The following is a 17,366-nucleotide window of genomic DNA, read 5'->3' as shown; positions in this document are numbered from 1 at the left end:
AAACGCAATTCCTCGCCACCAGCCGAGCGATGCCTAGCATGCCAATGGCAGCTCCGGAACCTGCCCATCCCCCACAATTTTATTGTGAGCCCATCGTCATAAGGTCTGGGATATCCATTTGGTCATATGGGGTCAGCTGTCCCGGCTGTGTCCCCTCCCTGCTTCTTGTGCACCCCCAGCCTACTCGCTGGTGGGGCTGTGTGAGAAGCAGAATAGGCCTTGACACTGTGCACGCTCTGTTCAGCCATAGCGAAAGCATCGGTGGGTTTCCAACACTGTTTTGGTCACAAATCCAAAACATAGCACCATACAAGCTACTATGAAGAAAGTTAACTCTGTCCCATCCAAAACCAGTACACATGCTCAGCGCTGCCACCAACTCCACACTCAGTGAGGTCCCCCTCTCTGTGCTTGCTGCCACCCCTGTCACACACTTGCAGTGTCCCCAGACCCCAAACTTTTCAAGGTCCCCAGCCCCTTGCTCGGTACATCCTAGTCCCCACTCTTAGTGCTGTCCACATCCCCATGCAGTTGACCCCTATCCAGCCGGGATGGGCCTGCCTCCAAGGAGACTCCGCAGCCTCTCTGGGCGACCTGTGCCAGCACTGCAGCCCCATACGGGTGCAAGAGCAGCCGCCCCCCCAACTCGGGTGCCAAGGGCTCAGCCCTGGCCTCGGCACTTTAGACCCACCCCCGTGAGGCGGTGGCCGTGTCACAGGGTGGGGCAGGTAGCCGAGGGCGCCCTTGCCCATACTGGGGGGACACGCAGACTTCCATCAAACTTCTCTGATTCTTGGCAGTGCTGTCCATCCGCGGGGAAGCCCTCCTCGCAAGAGCTTGGGGTTCAGTCCACTAGGTGTGTCTGTTACCCTTACCGTGTGATGGGGTGGGCATGATGGGAAGTGCTCTTTCCCCAGCTGAATTGGCTGCGGCATCTTCCTGTCCTCTCTGAAGGAAGTAATTTACCATCATCATGCAGTTTGCCAAAAATGCACTACGTGGAATGCAAACAAGAAGATGACCTGCAATCTCCTAGTCTTTCAGCAGGTTGCTGTCTACTGGGAAACTGGAAAGTGTCCAGCTCTTAAATGTTTCTCTGGGAATGACGCATTGTTTGGCCTAGTGACGAGGTGCACCCCCAAATGCCCAGGCTTTGTTTCTAAGCATTATTAGTGTATTTTGCCTCCTGAAGATACCGTGTTCCTGATGAGGAATGGTTGCCTCTAATTAAAATGACCCTCTTTCTTTCTAAAGAGGTGGACCGTGAGACTGTGCAGAAGGAGGCGCTTCAGGAAGGAGGCAGTCACGCAGTGCCAGTCTCCGATGACAAACCAGGGACAATGCAATCAACAGGCATGCCAGGTAATTGCTGTCCCTCGGGCATCCACTTTCATAAACCAAAGTCACTGGGTGTCTGCAGGCTCTTCCTATGGTGCCCGCTACTGCACATGGTGTCAGCAGCCAAACTATTAGTACAGAGCAAGAGTTCTGAAAGAAGCCAGGAGCGGCTCTCTGAGGATGACTGTCATCTCTGGGGTGTGCAGGCTATTGCCAGCGGCGTGCCAGAGAGATGCTGGTAACCCTCTGTGGATGCAGTGAAATGCTCACCTCCCACCGCACCCCATTCACAGGAATTTCAGGACTCTGCCATTTTGGGAACAAGGCCATCTGAACCACGTCCAGTAGACGATGGGAAATGTGACTCTTGATCGAATGTACCTCCCTCAGTACCTGCCTCCCAGAGCTGGCCATGAGTCCCTAGAGGCCCCAGGCACAACAGAGGGGGATCCCTCCCGTGAACTGAGGTCCAAAGGGATTCGCTGATGGATCGGGCACGGGCTTAGAGGGAACCTGCGCTCTCCTTCTGCATCCTCTGTGCCTGAGCCATGCTGAGGCTTTACCTTTCTCTGATTCTTGGCAGTGCAGTCCAACCGCGGGGAAGCCCACCACGCCAGCAGAGATGATTTTTTTCAAAAGAATCCAGGTACTGAGCAGTCTTGCAGGGGGCCATAAGTGGGAGACAAGTCCTGAAAACCGGAGGCATGCAAGCAGTGCCCATACTGGAGAAAAGGCAAAGCAGGAGAGCGAGGTTCAGGTGTCTCCTGGGAGGGCCTGACTTCGTCCTCTCGGGGTGTGGGTGCTGGGCTGGGGAGGGAGAGCTGGGGGTGGCACTCCCTGATGCAGGGATGGGTTTTGTCCATGTCGCTCAAAGGGACGATTGGTCAAAGAGCTGCACTCCCCCACGTGCTCTCCATCTGGCCTCATGACTTCTGTTCAGTGGGACAACTTGTCCCAAAGGGTCAGAGCGAGCCTCCATGCAGCAGCACTAGCAAGCCTCGGAGAGTGAAGGTGGGCGAGCGCAAAAGAAATTGTGCGCAAATGTGAAGGGTGGCCAAGAAGGGGGAGCAAAGCCATGACACATAGTATTGTATTGTGTGATCTGCCTGTGGAGGAAGAGAAAACGGTGAGTTGTTGGGAGTTCTTTTGCCAAACTTCTGTATGAGACGGCTGCTATTAGCCATGAAGCATTTAGAGGTAGGGTATTCTGGAGTGCCGAGTCAGTTATTGGCCAGATTTCTGCTGTCAGATGTTTTAACTGGCCTCTCAATGCATGGGCATTCTGTCCTGAAACCCCTTCTTACTGTTGCAAGTGTTGGTTACAAGTGACCCTGCTTCGACAAGAGCAGACCCAGCAACAGGCGTAGGCAGAGCAAGGTCAGAAAGTAAGAACACCAAGGGATGACAAGGCCATGGAAAGTGAAAACTGCAAGACTGACATCTTCCTACCAGTGAACCTACCAGCACAAATCACCCTGTTAGGTGAAGCCGTAAATCCCAGAACTTCACCTCGGCCAAGGTGTCCCAGCAACTCGGACCGTGCTGAGGAACCTTCCCAGCTATCGGCCTTGCTTTGGAGAAAGAGAGTCAGTCTGTCCCATCTGTACCCCAACACTGCCCGCGTGCATGTTCTCAGCAAAGGCAAGGGTTTTGTCTGTGCAGGGGTACGTATATCTTTGGATATGTATTCTGAAGAGAGGACGGAGAGCACCCCAGCAAACAGAGAGCCGAGGCTGTCCCCTTGTCTGGTCAGGGACGGGCAGGGGAGCCGAGCGCTGGTCTCTGCCAGGCACGCGGAGAAAGGAGAACAGGAGGCTCTCCTGGCCCTGCAGTGCCGTGCCCAGCTTTGGTGTGGGGTGCCCTGTTTTCTGCACAAAGTTCTCCATGCCTACAGCTCCCATGTGCAGCCAGCTGCCCGAACCCTGTGGTGCACCCAGCACTGCCCCACACCCTTGCAGCCACCCGGCACTGCAGCCACAGCGGGGCTTCAGCAGCCTCTTCTCTCCGCAGGCGCCTCTCAGCAGCTTCGTGAACCCGGCCCAACACCAGCAGCTGCCCCACACGTCCCGACAGCCATCCTGCCTGCCCCAGCACCCCTGAGAGCCAGACCCGATGCCAGCAGCCACCGCCTGTGCCTGGAAATCCAGCCTGCCTGCCAGGGAGCACTGCGGAACTGGCCCCTGCCAGCCCGGACACCCGCCTGGCCTGCCCGCCCCCACCCTGGCTCCCATGGCTGTCCAACTCAGCCAGCCGCCTGTTGCAGGACTGGCCCAGCGACCTCCAGCCCCTGGAGGAACTGAAACCACCGCCCCTTCCTCCAACCCTATGGCCCAGATCCTCCTGCAAGGGCTTGAGGTGGCCCCACCAGGGTACGTGTTGGGGGTGCGATGAGAGACTCCCCATGGACAGCTTCATGGGTCGACCATTTATTGCTGAATAAGACCATAGCAATAAGTAGAGGGCAGCAGCACAATTGTCCGGGTGGTAACGGCAGCAAACCCAGGAGTTCACCAGTTTTGGGCTGAACTTCATACTGGGTAACAGAGGGATGTGGATGCCTGTGGTGCCAGCAGGCAGGGAGCTGGGCATGGGACTTGCCGACCATAAAAATGAGGGCTTGGACCATAAAAATGAGGCTTTCAACCTTAGAATCCAAGCTTAGTACTCTAAAAATGAGGCTGTGATACCTAAAAGAGGGGTTTGGACCCTAAAAATGACGGTTCAGGCACTCAAGATGCAGCTTAGACCTTAAAAACGACTGGCTGGATCCTAAAAATGCCGCTTTGGATCCTGAAAATGAGGCTTTGGACTCTAACAGGAGACTTTGCAAACTCAAATGCAGCCTCAGGACTATAAAAATGAGGCTTTAAAGCCTAAAAAGAGGCTTTGGACCCTACAATGGGGCTTTAATCCCTAAAAGTGAGGGTTTGGGCCCTAAAAATGTGGGTTTGGGCCATAAAAATGTGGGTTTGGGCCCTAAAAATGAAACTTTGGATCGCAAGATGAGGGTTTGGACCTTAACAAGGAGGCTTTGGGCTTTAAAATGAGCATTTGGACCATCAAATGAGGGGTTGGATCCTAAAAATGAGGCTTTTAGCCCTGAAAAAGGAAATTTGGGCTCTGAAATCAGTTTTGGACCTTAAAACTGTCCCTAGTCATTACGTTCAGGGCAGTTGATAGAGTTACTTATCTGAATGATTCGAGTCATGTGCCATTGGGAGAGCTCAGTCTCTTCTCCTTCTGCTGTATTAACTGGATCTCCACTGACGTGGAGATGTTGGCAGCTGCCTCATGTTCATCCCCACATCACCTAACAGAATTCAGGGTATCTACTCGATTTCACGTTCAAATCCAGGCCCACAGAGCTACATGAGATGCCAGGGCTGGCAGGGACAGCACAGGACCTACAGGAAAGCAACTCCCATTCAGGGGGAGTGTGTGACAGACATCCCAGACGGCATCGCAGAGAGTGTGATTTGGTGCCTGTGTGCCATACACTGATGCCATCAGAGACATCGGCCATCAGATGCCATCAGAGAGGCAAGGCCTGTCCCTTCTCTGCCCACTAGCTGCAGGCATTGCGTGAACACAAAGCACATCACACTGGGGTCTTTACTCACTCCCTTGATGATACAGTCAAGGAACACGCCAATCATTTTCACAGTGTGCCTCGATACATGTCTTCAAGGATGACATCCTCCAAGCACAGCAACGGTTCATATCAAAACTCAATTGAAACTTGAAAGGGAATTCAAAGGCACAAAGATGAGCTTTTGGTACTTCAGGAACAGCTAAAGAAGAAACAGAGGCACTGTGGGGGGCACTGCTGAATTTATTAAGAGTAGGTGTAGGTAGGTCTGAGACAGTCTGTGACCTCTTTGCCTCAGTTACCACCAGGGAGGTCTCCCAGACCTTTGTGCTTTGAGGCAGGACTCAGGACAGGAAAAACCAGCGGTGGATGGGGACCAAGCCAGGCGTTGCTTGAGCAAACTACACCCTTACCAGTCCATGGGACCGGAGGGGGTGTACCCAAGGGTGCTGAGAGAGGTTCTCCCCAGGAGGTGCTGGTCTGTTATGATCCCAGTAAGAAAGGCACCCAGGCTCTGTGACATATCATTTAAAATGCTGTTCATTAGCGCTAACACTATAAGGGGAGAATCATATAGCTAATGTTATGTCACTCTAGATGGTGGGAACCCCAGGTGGAGTAGCACTGAATGGGCTTCCAACCCACACACTGCACACCATGCAGACCCCATCCATAGAAGAGTCTCCTGGTTTCGTCATTCAAGCTACCATAGGATTTTCTTACAAGGAAACACCACTATTTATCATTTCTACGGTCAAACAGAAACACCGTTCTCCTGAGAACTTCTTGCTGCACTCTTAGGTACAGGCAAAGCCAGGCAGGAGGCATAATGGCCAGTACAGAGTGGGACCTGGCTGCAGCTCCTCTGTGGCAAAGAGCTGCTGAGGTTGTCCTGTGGCCAAGGGATCTGTGCAGCACAGCACAAGCGTGAAGACCACCCTGCACATGCAGTACAGAACAGCGAAGCGCTGACTGCTCAGGTTTCCCTGGGAGAAGGCTGTCCTCCTCCCTGCTGCCACAGCTGAGGTGCTGCGGCCCAAATGGGCACTGCCCAGAAGAGCTGTAGGTCCGTTCCTTCTCACAGAACTGTGACTTTTTCTGACTCATTGAGTAGCATAGCAGAGCATAGCAGAGCATAGGATAAACCAGAACAGAACAGAATAGTTCGTTTGGAAGGGACCTACACGATCATCTAGTCCATCAGCCTGGCCAGTTCAGGGCTGACCAAAAGTCAGAGCACGTTATTAGGGGCACAGTCCAAATGCCTCTTAAACACTGACAGGCTTGGGGCATCGACCACCTCTCTGGGAAGCCTGTTCCAGTGTTTGAACACCCTCTTGGTAAAGAAATGGTCCCGGACGACTGGAGGATTGCCAACGTGACACCCATCTACAAGAAGGGCCGGAAGGAGGATCCGGGGAACTACAGGCCTGTCAGCCTGACCTCGGTGCCGGGGAAGAGTGTGGAGAGGTTCATCCTGAGGGCGCTCACGGGACACGTGCAGGATAACCAAGGGATCAGGCCCAGCCAGCACGGGTTCATGAAAGGCAGGTCCTGCTTGACCAACCTGATCTCCTTCTATGACCAGGTGACCCGCCTAGTGGATGAGGGGAAGGCTGTTGATGTTGTCTACCTGGACTTCAGCAAAGCCTTTGACACTGTTCCCCACAGTATTCTCCTGGAGAAGCTGGCGACTCGTGGTTTAGACAGGTGCACTCTTCGCTGGGTTAAAAACTGGCTGGATGGCTGAGCCCAGAGAGTTGTAGTGAATGGGGTGAAATCCAGCTGGCGGCCGGTCACAAGCGGAGTCCCCCAGGGCTCAGTTTTGGGACCGGTCTTGTTTAATGGCTTTATTGATGACCTGGATGAGGGGATAGAGTGCACCCTCAGCAAGTTTGCAGACGACACCAAGTTGGGAGGGAGTGTTGATCTGCTCGAGGGTCAGAAGGCTCTGCAGAGGGATCTGGACAGGCTGGATCGATGGGCCGTGGCCAATTGTATGAGGTTCAATAAGGCCAAGTGCCGGGTTCTACACTTTGGCCACAACAACCCCAGGCAACGCTACAGGCTTGGGGACGAGTGGCTGGAAAGCTCCCCCGCAGAAAAGGACCTGGGGGTGTTGATTGACAGCCGGCTGAAGAGGAGCCAGCAGTGTGCCCAGCTGGCCAAGGCGGCCAACGGCATCCTGGCCTGTATCAGAAATAGTGTGGCCAGCAGGAGTAGGGAGGTGATCGTGCCCCTGTACTCGGCTCTGGTGAGGCCGCACCTCGAATCCTGTGTTCAGTTTTGGGCCCCTCACTCCAAGAAGGACATTGAGGTGCTGGAGCGTGTCCAGAGAAGGGCGACGAAGCTGGTGAGGGGTCTGGAACACAAGTCTTATGAGGAGCGGCTGAGGGAGCTGGGGTTGTTCAGTCTGGAGAAGAGGAGGATGAGGGGAGACCTTATCACTCTCTATGGTTTCCTGAAAGGGGGTTGCAGAGAGGTGGGTGTTGGCCTCTTCTCCCAAGTGACTAGTGACAGGACTAGAGGAAATGGCCTCAAGTTGCACCAGGGGCGGTTCAGGCTGGATATTAGGAAAAAGTTCTTTACTGAGAGAGTAGTGAAACATTGGAACAGGCTGCCCAGGGAGGTGGTAGAGTCACCCTCTCTGGAGGTGTTCAAGGAGCGTGTGGATGTGGCATTGTGGGCTGTGGCTTGATGGGCATGGTGCTGTGTGGTGTGGGTGGGTTGTTTTGGTGTGGGTTGTGGGTGTTTTGTGGTTTGTGGGTGGTTTTGGTTTTTCTCTTTGTGGTTGTGTGTGTAGTGGTGGGGTTTTTTTTGTTTTTTGTTTGGTTGGTTGGTTGTTTGTTTTATGGTTGGACTTGATGATCTTACAGGTCTTTTCCAACCTTAGTGATTCTGTGATTCCCTTCATCCACTAGGCAGACAACCTTATCATAGAAGGAGCTCAAATTAGATAAACAGGACTTTCCCTCTGTGGACCCATGTTGACTAGTGTGAGACTAGTGAGTAGCGGTGCCTCCCAGGGCCCCATACTGGGTCCGATCCTGTTTAACATCTTCCTTCATGTGGGGTTGATGGGGCAGAGTGCACCCTCTGCAAGTTGGCAGATGACACCAGGCTGGGAGGAGCGGCGCTTAGGCCGGGGGGTCGTGCGGCCATCCCGAGGGGCCTGGGCAGGCTGGAGAGATGGGCTGACAGGGACCTCACGCAGTTTGGCAAGGGGAAGTGCAAAGGGTGCTGTGTGGGTGACGAGCACCAGCCCAGGCTGCCCAGGGAGCTTGCGGAGTCTCCGTCCTTGGAGATGTTCCACAGCCCTCTGGACATGGTCAGGGACAACCGCCTGCAGGTGGCCCTGCTTGAGCAGGGGCTTGCACCAGGTGACTTCACCCTCCAGGTCACCTCCCGGCCACCTTCCCGTAGCCTGTGATTCTGTGAAACGGACGCCTGGAAGGGGATCCAGCCACCAACGCTGTCACCCTCGGGCAGCCATCGCCATCTCCACCAGGAGGGTGCAGCCCATGGAGAGCCCAGGCCGGAGCAGGCTCCTGGCAGGAGCTGCAGCCCCCGCAGAGGAGCCCTGGAGGCAGCAGGTTCTCTGGGCGGAGCTGTGGCCCGTGGGGCCCAAGGGGGCCGGGGAGGAGCGCGAGGAGGAAGGGGCAGCAGAGATGAGGCGCTGTGGGCCACCCGCAGCCCCCTTCCCCGTCGCCCTGCGTCGCTCGGGGGGGACAAGGGGCCGAGGAGTCGGGAAGGGAGGAGTGAGGCTGAGCCTGGGAAGAGCGGGGCTGGGGGAAGCTGGTTTCCTTTGCTTTTGTTGCTGCTCTCCTGCTCCCTTTTTACTTGGCAACAAATGACATCAACCTTGCCCAGGTCAGGCCCTGCTCGCCTGTGAGGGGGCACAGGGCGGCTCTGTGAGGAGAGGCCCAGGCTGCCCCTGCCCGCCCAGCAACAGCCACGCCATTGGCCATGGCTGAGCCAATCAGCAGAGCCGAGGTGGCCTGTCAGTCACAGCCACCTGGGGTGGGGCTGGAGGGGGCAGAGGCTGAGCAGCCTGAGGAGAAAGGTGTGAGGGACAGGCCGGGGGCAGCGGGGGGGCCCCGCTCCCCAGCCTAAACCAGTTCCCACTGTTTGAGGACACCCGTGGTAAGGGCAGCTCAAACCCATTTCCCTCTTCCCAGCCTTCCTGGCTGCCGGGTGCAGCCGAGCCAGAGGCCGGGCAGGGGAGGCTCGTCCTGCCAGCGCTGCTCATGGCAGCAGAGGAGAGAGCGCCCTGATCCTGCTGAGCGCAGGGTCGCTCTCCCGCCTCGGCTGCCCCTCAGCCCGGCGCTGCTCGACACGCCGCTGCCTCACACAGGCTGGGCAGTTTGCCTGTCAGGCGCTTGGGACAGCTGCCCCAGGGGGGCAAAGGGGGGAAAGTCACTGCTCCGTCCTGCTGCTGAGAGCGTGATCGAGAGAGAGAGAGATGTCTGCAGCGGGGTCCCCTGGGAGGAACTTAGGCCTCGAAAGACCAGATACCATACCTTAAAAGTTGCTCTCATATGGCAAATGTTGTTTTCAAGGCCTATTTGACTGCTACGGGGCTCTCTACCAAAGAGCTGAGTTCAGGGAGAAGGGTGGACGGGAAGAAGGAGAGGGAGACCATTCCAGCAAACTTCCATGCTTTCCAGTCATTAATCACCAGGCAAAGGAATTAGAAATACTGAAAACCAAAACGCCAGGCACGCTGACAGGAGAGCTCATGGCAAAGTAACGTGCCCCACTTTGCCTGCCCCCAGCACAACCCTAGCTCGCCAAGAGCAGAGAGGGCCAAGAGCTATTTTCAGTGGACATCAGACAGACAGATGCCTAGAACAAAACTTGCTGGGGAGGATGCTGCCGTTAGACTTCTCCCTTTCTCGGAAGCTGATGTACCTGGACTGAACAACAGGGATAACCCAAAAAGTAGTCAGCGTCCTTGCACTAACGAAATCACACAAGAGCCCAAAGCCAGATGCCTTCCCTGCTCTCAGTCCCACCTATCCAACAGCTCAAAATCTTCCCAAAGCAGACAAATCAGCCTAGCAGGCAGGGCATGAAGCCACACTCCAGGCAGCCCCACAGACCCCACACCAACCAAAGGCACGGGCAGAACCAAGCCAGAAACTCACCTTTGCAGGGCTACAGCAACCACTGCCGCCAAGCACGGCTGAAACTGCCCGTCACCTTGCGTTTTTGCATGTCTCCTCATGAGACACCTCTGCCTTTCCCTCCTACACTGTGTTCTTTAGTACAGGAAGAGGCACCTGGTTGATCTTCTCTTTATCAGGTTATTAGACTATTCAGCTATCCAAAAGAGGGAGGGAGTGAGAGATAAGAGAGAAATGCAGATGAACTGAACTGCAGAAGAAGATCATTGACTACAAAGCAAAAGACCCAGAGACCAGCTGGTGGTTTTACAGGGACAAAAGCAGGTGCAGGAAGAAGTACACAGAAGTGTTTGCAGGTAAAACCTAGCAGGAGACTAACGGTTCGTGATCTTACCCAGTATCACTAGAAGGCAGAGGCTGCTGTCAGAGCTGATCGGAGATGTGCCAAGACATTTAATAAAGTCAAGTTGCTGTTTCCATCCAGCTTAAAAATGTCAACTTACATCCCTCTCCTGTATTGGAATATCCAGACAGTGAACCACCACTGGAAGCTTTGTTCACAAGGCAGTTGTCTGACAAACCACTTTGTGACAAAAAGCAACAAGACGATTCAACAGGAGCACAGGCTGTGCAAATGCAATGTTTGCCAACAATCTCATACAGAGCAGACACTAAGGTCAACCCAAGAAAATTTAGAGACCTTGCCAAGTGATGTGAGTGCCACAGCAGCTCCACTGGCAGAAAACCTCTTGACTTTCAGCTGGACTTGGGAAGGGATTTTTTAAATCCTCTTTCCTCCGCGGCTACCCCGGCAGCTAGCAGTGGAGCAGTGCTGCCTGGATCCCCTCCTGCAGCACGGCCGAGCAAAACAGCAGCACAATGCAAAAATCAGCCTCCATCAATGGCCCTGAGTGACCTACATCAGAGGTTCAAAAGAAGGAATAAGGCAATTGAACTCCAAACAGAAACACATCATTTACTACCGAGGCAGAGCAGACAGCACGGTGTGTACGATCATGAAGTACTGAGACACGATTTCACCTCACATGGGGCAAGTTAAAAACATCTGAGGGTGGCACCCCAGCTCCTCTCACGGGTGGCCAGCCGGGTGCCCGAGCTGCTCACAGAAGCAGCCGTACGGCGCAGTGTGACCACGACGGTGCCCAGCACCTTTTGAGATGCACTGCTGGCACTGCTGCAGGGACAGGGCTTGTTTCCACCAGAGCAGGTGCTGCTTTCAACAGCTTTCCACCCACTGGCACCCCCAAACCCGAAATAACCCTTAGACCTGGTAGCATTGCCCAAATCCAGGAAGAAACCCTAAAGCCAGGTGCACCCCACACCCGGCAGCACCCCCCAAAACCTCCAGCACGCACCTGACACGGCAACACCCCCAAACCCTGAGGTTTCCCCTCAAATTGGCAGCACCCACCAGACCCAGACACACACCCCAAAAGCTGTTTGCAACCTCCAAACCCACAAACACCCCCGAGCCCAGGAGCACACCTTAAACCTGTGAAGGGTCCCCCAAGTCCAGAAAGAGCTGCCAAATGCAGAAACAGCCCCAAACCGGGCACCTTTCCACAGATCAGGCAGCTCCCTCCAAAACTGGCAGCACTGCCCAGCCCCAGCGGGGCGCAGCCGCCTGAGCCTCGTGACTGACAAATGAGCGTGGGATCTTCCAGGTCAGATGAGATGAGCAGCCAACTTTATTGTGCTGGGGGCCAGCACTTGGAGCTGGTGCGTGACCAGTCAGCAGCGTCTTCCAGGCCGGCTGTATGGTTTTTGCGCCCGACGCTTTAACCGTGAGCGGTGTCGGATCCGGTCTGGCCCAAGGTGGCTGGAGCGGCTGCTGGTCTCTAGCGCCAGAGCGCCACAGGACAGCCCTGATGCCGCCTGCCTGGCGGAGGTGGAGCGGCTCCTCTCGAGTGCCAGGGTGCCAAGGAGGAGCCCCACTGTCACCTGCTCGGCAGTGCTGGGGCTTCTGGGCTCAGCACTTGGGGCTGGCACACAGCTGGTCCCACGGTGTTTTCCAGGCCGGCTGTACGGCTTTTGCGCTCGACGTTGTAACCGCGAGCGGTGTCGGATCCGGTCTGGCCCAGGGTGGCTGGAGCGGCTGCTGCTTTCAGGCACTGGGGACCTGTGGGATGGCCCCAGGGGTGCCTGGGTGATGGTGCTGGGCCTGCTGCTCTCATACACCAGGGAGCTGTGGGAAAGCCCTGCTGCCGCCTGGCTGGCGGTGCTGCAGCTGGCAAGCTCTGAATTGTCACTGGAGGCTGTGAGGGGAGGCAGGAAGGTCAGCAGCACAGCCACCCAGCTCCGGGCAGGAGAGGCCATCGTGGTGCCCACAGCCCTCCTGGAGCCAAGCCCACCCTAAGCCCCCCCTACCAGGCCTAGCCTGGCCCCTGGCCCCAGCGCAGGGGCACCCGGGTGCTTTGCCTCTTACCAGTGCCCAGGCCAGCACAGCAATCACACTCCCAGGTGGTTGTGCCATTCCACAAGTAGGAGCAGCACCGGTGGATGCCTTCGGCAGCACAAGAGCTGCACAGGAGCAGTTGCCAGGACCTGTGGAAGCAAACGGGTTGCTGGTTGCGAGGACAAAGTGACACCAGCAGGGGATTGCCTGGCAGAGCCTTTGTTCTAAGTGCTTCCTCCCCGAGCCTGTGCGGAGGCAGAGCTCCCGTGTAGAGCCCTAGACTGCTGCTTTGGCAACCTACCCCTCTTCCTCTGCCTGCTCCCTGCCTCTCGGGCAAAGGCACTTGCGGGCACTGCAGCGGATGTGCCTCTGATATACCAGTCCAAAGGCTTGGTCGCTCTCCCATGATGGTTGTCTGCCGGAGAAGGAAGGGAAAGTGTTGAGCTCCTGCTGCCCCAGCATCAGGCAGACCCAGGCCGTCCCTGCTCTCCCGCCCCGCCCGGTTTCCAACTCCTCCATGAAGCTGCGGACAAGAGTCAGGGGACAGCAGAAGGCCAGGCCTGCCGGGGCAGTCCCTGGCCTGGCACCACGCTTGCGCCTGACGTCTTGTGACTTGGGAAGAGAAAAACCAACCTCTTGGAGACTCGAATCCCCATGGTGAGCATTTCCATCACAAAAAGATCTTTGTCTTGGCAATGCAAGCAGCGGAAGCAGACGCCAGCATGGATAGCCTGCTTCTGGATGCAGCTCCGGTGGAACCAGGCATGTTGGCATGCTGGGCACACCATGGTGCGGTAGGACTTTTTGTCCTCCACAGGGTCCAAGCAGATGACGCAGGTGCTGCTCTGCTCTGGAGTGGCCTGCACTGCCTGCTTTGGGCGGTGCTTCCAGCAGAAGGACCTGGGGGGAAGATGGAAGGGATGGGCAAGGTGAGATGAGACGTGCTGAGTCCCTCCCTGGCAATGGTGAGGAGGGCAGAGGAGCTGTGAAGGAGCCCCAGACCCTGTCCGGGCTCTGGCCGTGGCTGTGGCTGTGGCAGGCTGCTGGGAAGTGTCCCTGTAGGTTCCTCACTTGGGTGCCCACTGCTGGCAGAAGGGGGCTTGGAGACAAGGAGGCTCCTGCGCAAGGGCCGGCAGCCCTTACCTGTACAGCCCGAAGAACTGGGTGACACACTCGCCCTCTGAGGCGCAGGGGAGATGGAAGCTGCGGTCGCACCCCTTCTCCCGGCAGGTGATGGTGGCTCCCATCTCGCCGCAAACGAAGCAGCGCTGGAAAGAGCACAGCGGACCCATCAGCAGCAGGCTCCGGGCATGCGTGGCTGGCCCCACGCCACTGGGCTGTGGGCACTGCTGGCTCACACCCCACAGATCCGCATGGTGCACGAGGCTTTTGCTTGTGCCGGAGCCTCGGTGGAGCTGCTGGGAGCAGGCATTTGTCCCAGAGCTGATGGAAGGGCTGGGATTTCTTTCTTGGGGGCCAGGAGGAGCTCCCGCAAAGCTCTCCTGGTGCAAACCTCCCTGCTCTTGCCAGGTCCTCACCTTCTGGGCTGCCTCCTGGATTGCGCGTCTGGTGTCCTCAACAAGAAACCTGTTCCTGCGCTCTTGCGGAAAACGCCCGCTGGCAAGAAACTGCAGAGCAGAGAAGGCCAGGAGCGCATTAGATCAGCAAGGAAGGGACTATTCCTGGCAGAAAGCTGGAGGGAGTCCCGGGGGAACTCACCAGGCAATAGGTGTGGGCACAGAGCCCTTTCTTTGTTGTTTTGTACCCACAGATATCTGGGTCAGCCTCTGCCCGGCGACACAGCATGCATGCTGAGGGGAGAGAGCAAATGCCGCTGGGAATGAGCACCTCTGCAGGGGAAGTGTCCCTGCGGGATCACCCCCAAGGCCCTGCTCTGACCCTGCCTAGCTGGCTGACGGGCAGGGCTGGGGCCTTTGGAGAAGAAGGGGGCATAGCAGGCACGGGTGCCCCAGCAGGTGCCCACAGCCCAGCCTGGGCCCCGCTTGCTGAGGAGGGACCCTGCCCTGGGGTGCTTGGGGAGCTCCTGCCTTCCCCTGCCACCGGTCTTGGCCACACACAGACTGCCCCGACAACCCCTCTGCCAGCCATGGGGAGCTGTGGGGAGAGATACTTTGCTCTCACCTTGCTCCCTCGAGTCGGGGTCCTGCTGCTTCATGGCAAACATGGTGCACGTCAATGGCGAGCGCTTGGAGAGCCTCTGCCCCAGCAGTGCCGGGGTTTCTCCTCCAGACGCTCCTCTGCCAACCCTGAGGGAGCAGCAGGACACGGTGAGCTTGCAGCACAGGCCCTGGAGCCCCAAGGTGTGAGGCTGCCCTCCTCCCTCGGCAGCCCTGGGCAAGCCCCTTCCTCGCCTGCCCTCTCCTCACCTCACCAGGTTGCACTGACACACGGCCGGAGCCCAGCAGCCCTTTATCCAGGCCTTGGCAATGCATCACAGTGGCCGCTGTGACATCACCACCACACGTCTGCGTCTCCCCTCAATATGGGCAAGGGCGCCCTCAGCTACCCGCCCCACCCTGTGACACGGACACTGCCTCACGGTGGTGGGTCTAAAGTGCCAAGGCCAGGGCTGAGCCCTTGGCACCCGAGTTGGGGGGGCGGCTGCTCTTGCACCCGTATGGGGCTGCAGTGCTGGCACAGGTTGCCCAGAGAGGCTGCGGAGTCTCCTTGGAGGCAGGCCCATCCCGGCTGGATAGGGGTCAACTGCATGGGGATGTGGACAGCACTAAGAGTGGGGACTAGGATGTACCGAGCAAGGGGCTGGGGACCTTGAAAAGTTTGGGGTCTGGGGACACTGCAAGGTGTGACAGGGGTGGCAGCAAGCACAGAGAGGGGGACCTCACTGAGTGTGGAGTTGGTGGCAGCGCTGAGCATGTGTACTGGTTTTGGATGGGACAGAGTTAACTTTCTTCATAGTAGCTTGTATGGTGCTATGTTTTGGATTTGTGACCAAAACAGTGTTGGAAACCCACCGATGCTTTCGCTATGGCTGAACAGGGCATGCACAGTGTCAAGGCCTCTTCTGCTTCTCACACAGCCCCACCAGCGAGTAGGCTGGGGGTGCACAAGAAGCAGGGAGGGGACACAGCCGGGACAGCTGACCCCATATGACCAAATGGATATCCCAGACCTTATGACGATGGGCTCACAATAAAATTGTGGGGGATGGGCAGGTTCCGGAGCTGCCATTGGCATGCTAGGCATCGCTCGGCTGGTGGCGAGGAATTGCGTTTGGTTTGCATCACTTGTTTTTCTTTGTTTTGTTTTGGGTTGTGGTTTGGTTTATTTTCCTCTTATGAAAGTGTCTTTACCTCAACCCATGAGTTTTTGCACTTTTACCCTTCGGATTCTCTCCCAAGAGAGAACTGCGTACATTTAGATGCAAGCCCCCTGTGCAAGTGCGCTTAGTGCATATTTATTACGTGAGTTTGCACAATTATGTTGGAAATGTGCTGCTTTCAGCTGGTTTGGTATAGTTTCTTTAGCAGCAAACTCACTTGTACAGCTGAGGTCATGGTCGGTCAAGCTCTCTTGTGCAGGTGCTTGTGATGTCATACAGCTCTTGCCAGGCATCTCCAGGAGCATTTTGTTTTCTTCTGGAGACAAGTGTATTGCCAAACAGCCACCCCAGACTCTTCTCATTAGCCACCCAAAGAGCATTGATTATGTTGGAGGAAGGTCCATGCCCTGTTGCAGCCCTGGCACTTCTCCCAGGCAGCTCCGGAATGTTTTGACCTCCCCTGGAGACAGCTGAATTTGGCAGGTAGCACGCCCAGACTCCTCCAAGGAAGGCAGCTGAGGAATATGGTCAATGTTTGAGGCAGGTCCATGCCCTGCAGCTTTCTGGGACTCTAACGAGGCAGATTTGGACTGTTTTGGCCTTTGCTGGCTATAGCCCACACCTCCGGTAGAAGCTCCAGACCTCTCCTAGGCAGCTACATGAAAAGTGTTTTCAATGTTTGAGGCAGGTCCCTGCCCGATATCTCCCCGGGGCTCCTCCCTGACATCTCCAAGAGTGTTTTGGCTTCCTCGGGAGACAGCTGAAGTCACGCGTGGCACCCCAGACTCCTCCTAAGTAGTTGCCTGAAGAGTTTTCTGCATGTTGGAAGCAGGTCCATGCTTGTAGTGTGTTGGTCTCCTCTGGAGAAAGCTAAATTGCGCAGGGAGCAGCCCCAGACTCCTCCAAGGATGCAACCGGAGGAGTTTTGTGTATGTCGGAGGCAGGTCCCTGCCCCGTAGCTCTCTGGGACTCCTCCTAGGCAGATTTGGGATGTTTTGCTGCTCCTGGGTATAGCTCCAGTCCCTGCCTGTGACTGTCTGTGTAGTTATCTCTATATTTAGCTGTACCTCTGCCTGGAACAGCCCATCTGTGTGTAACGGTTGCTGTGTTTGTATCAGCGCCTTTATGTGTGATGGTTCCTCTGTCTGTCAAGTTACCTCAGTCGGTGATGGTGTCACTTGCTGTATCTGCTGTTGTGTGGGCAATTGCATGTGCGCTGGATCTGTGACTGTTCTTCTCTCCTTAATTGTATGTGCAATTGTACCTGTGTCCGGAATGATATCTATTTTGTGCCTGCATCTGCAATTCTATCGGCAATTCCACGTGAATCTGTGTCTGTAATTGCATTGGTCTGTGTGATGGTACCGGTACCTGTATTTCTGCGGGTGCCAGTACCTGTGCCTCTACTGGTATCTGTAGCTGTACCTGTCACTGTACCTGAAACTGTATCTGCATCGCCAATGGTCTGAGTGTCTTGCAATGCTTCGTGTACGTGCACGTGTGTTTGGTTTGTGTGTGTGTATGTGTAATTCTCCCTCTAGCTGAAACAGTGTCAGCAAGGGTATCTCTAGTGGTATCTGTGCCGCTAACGGTCTC

The 17,366-nt window shown here is 56.0% G+C and overlaps 1 protein-coding gene across 1 annotated transcript; it reads right to left on the bottom strand.

The window, feature by feature from the left end:
* Nucleotides 1-11,805: 11,805 nt before the first annotated feature.
* LOC132321288 (PHD finger protein 7-like) lies at nt 11,806-14,654 on the bottom strand. The gene is made up of 8 exons (XM_059834792.1): nt 14,612-14,654; nt 14,189-14,280; nt 14,008-14,097; nt 13,613-13,737; nt 13,103-13,369; nt 12,771-12,884; nt 12,500-12,618; nt 11,806-12,329 (listed from the first exon to the last, which is right to left on the bottom strand). The coding sequence occupies exons 1-8, from the start codon at nt 14,652-14,654 to the stop codon at nt 11,806-11,808; spliced, it is 1,374 nt and encodes a 457-aa protein (XP_059690775.1).
* Between the last annotated feature and the right edge of the window lie 2,712 nt (nt 14,655-17,366).

This window comes from Gavia stellata, unplaced genomic scaffold (assembly GCF_030936135.1).
Source record: "Gavia stellata isolate bGavSte3 unplaced genomic scaffold, bGavSte3.hap2 HAP2_SCAFFOLD_219, whole genome shotgun sequence".
Taxonomy (NCBI): Eukaryota; Metazoa; Chordata; class Aves; order Gaviiformes; family Gaviidae; genus Gavia; species Gavia stellata.
The sequence above is the reverse complement of the archived record's forward strand: the minus strand, read 5'-3'. Positions and strand labels throughout refer to the sequence as shown.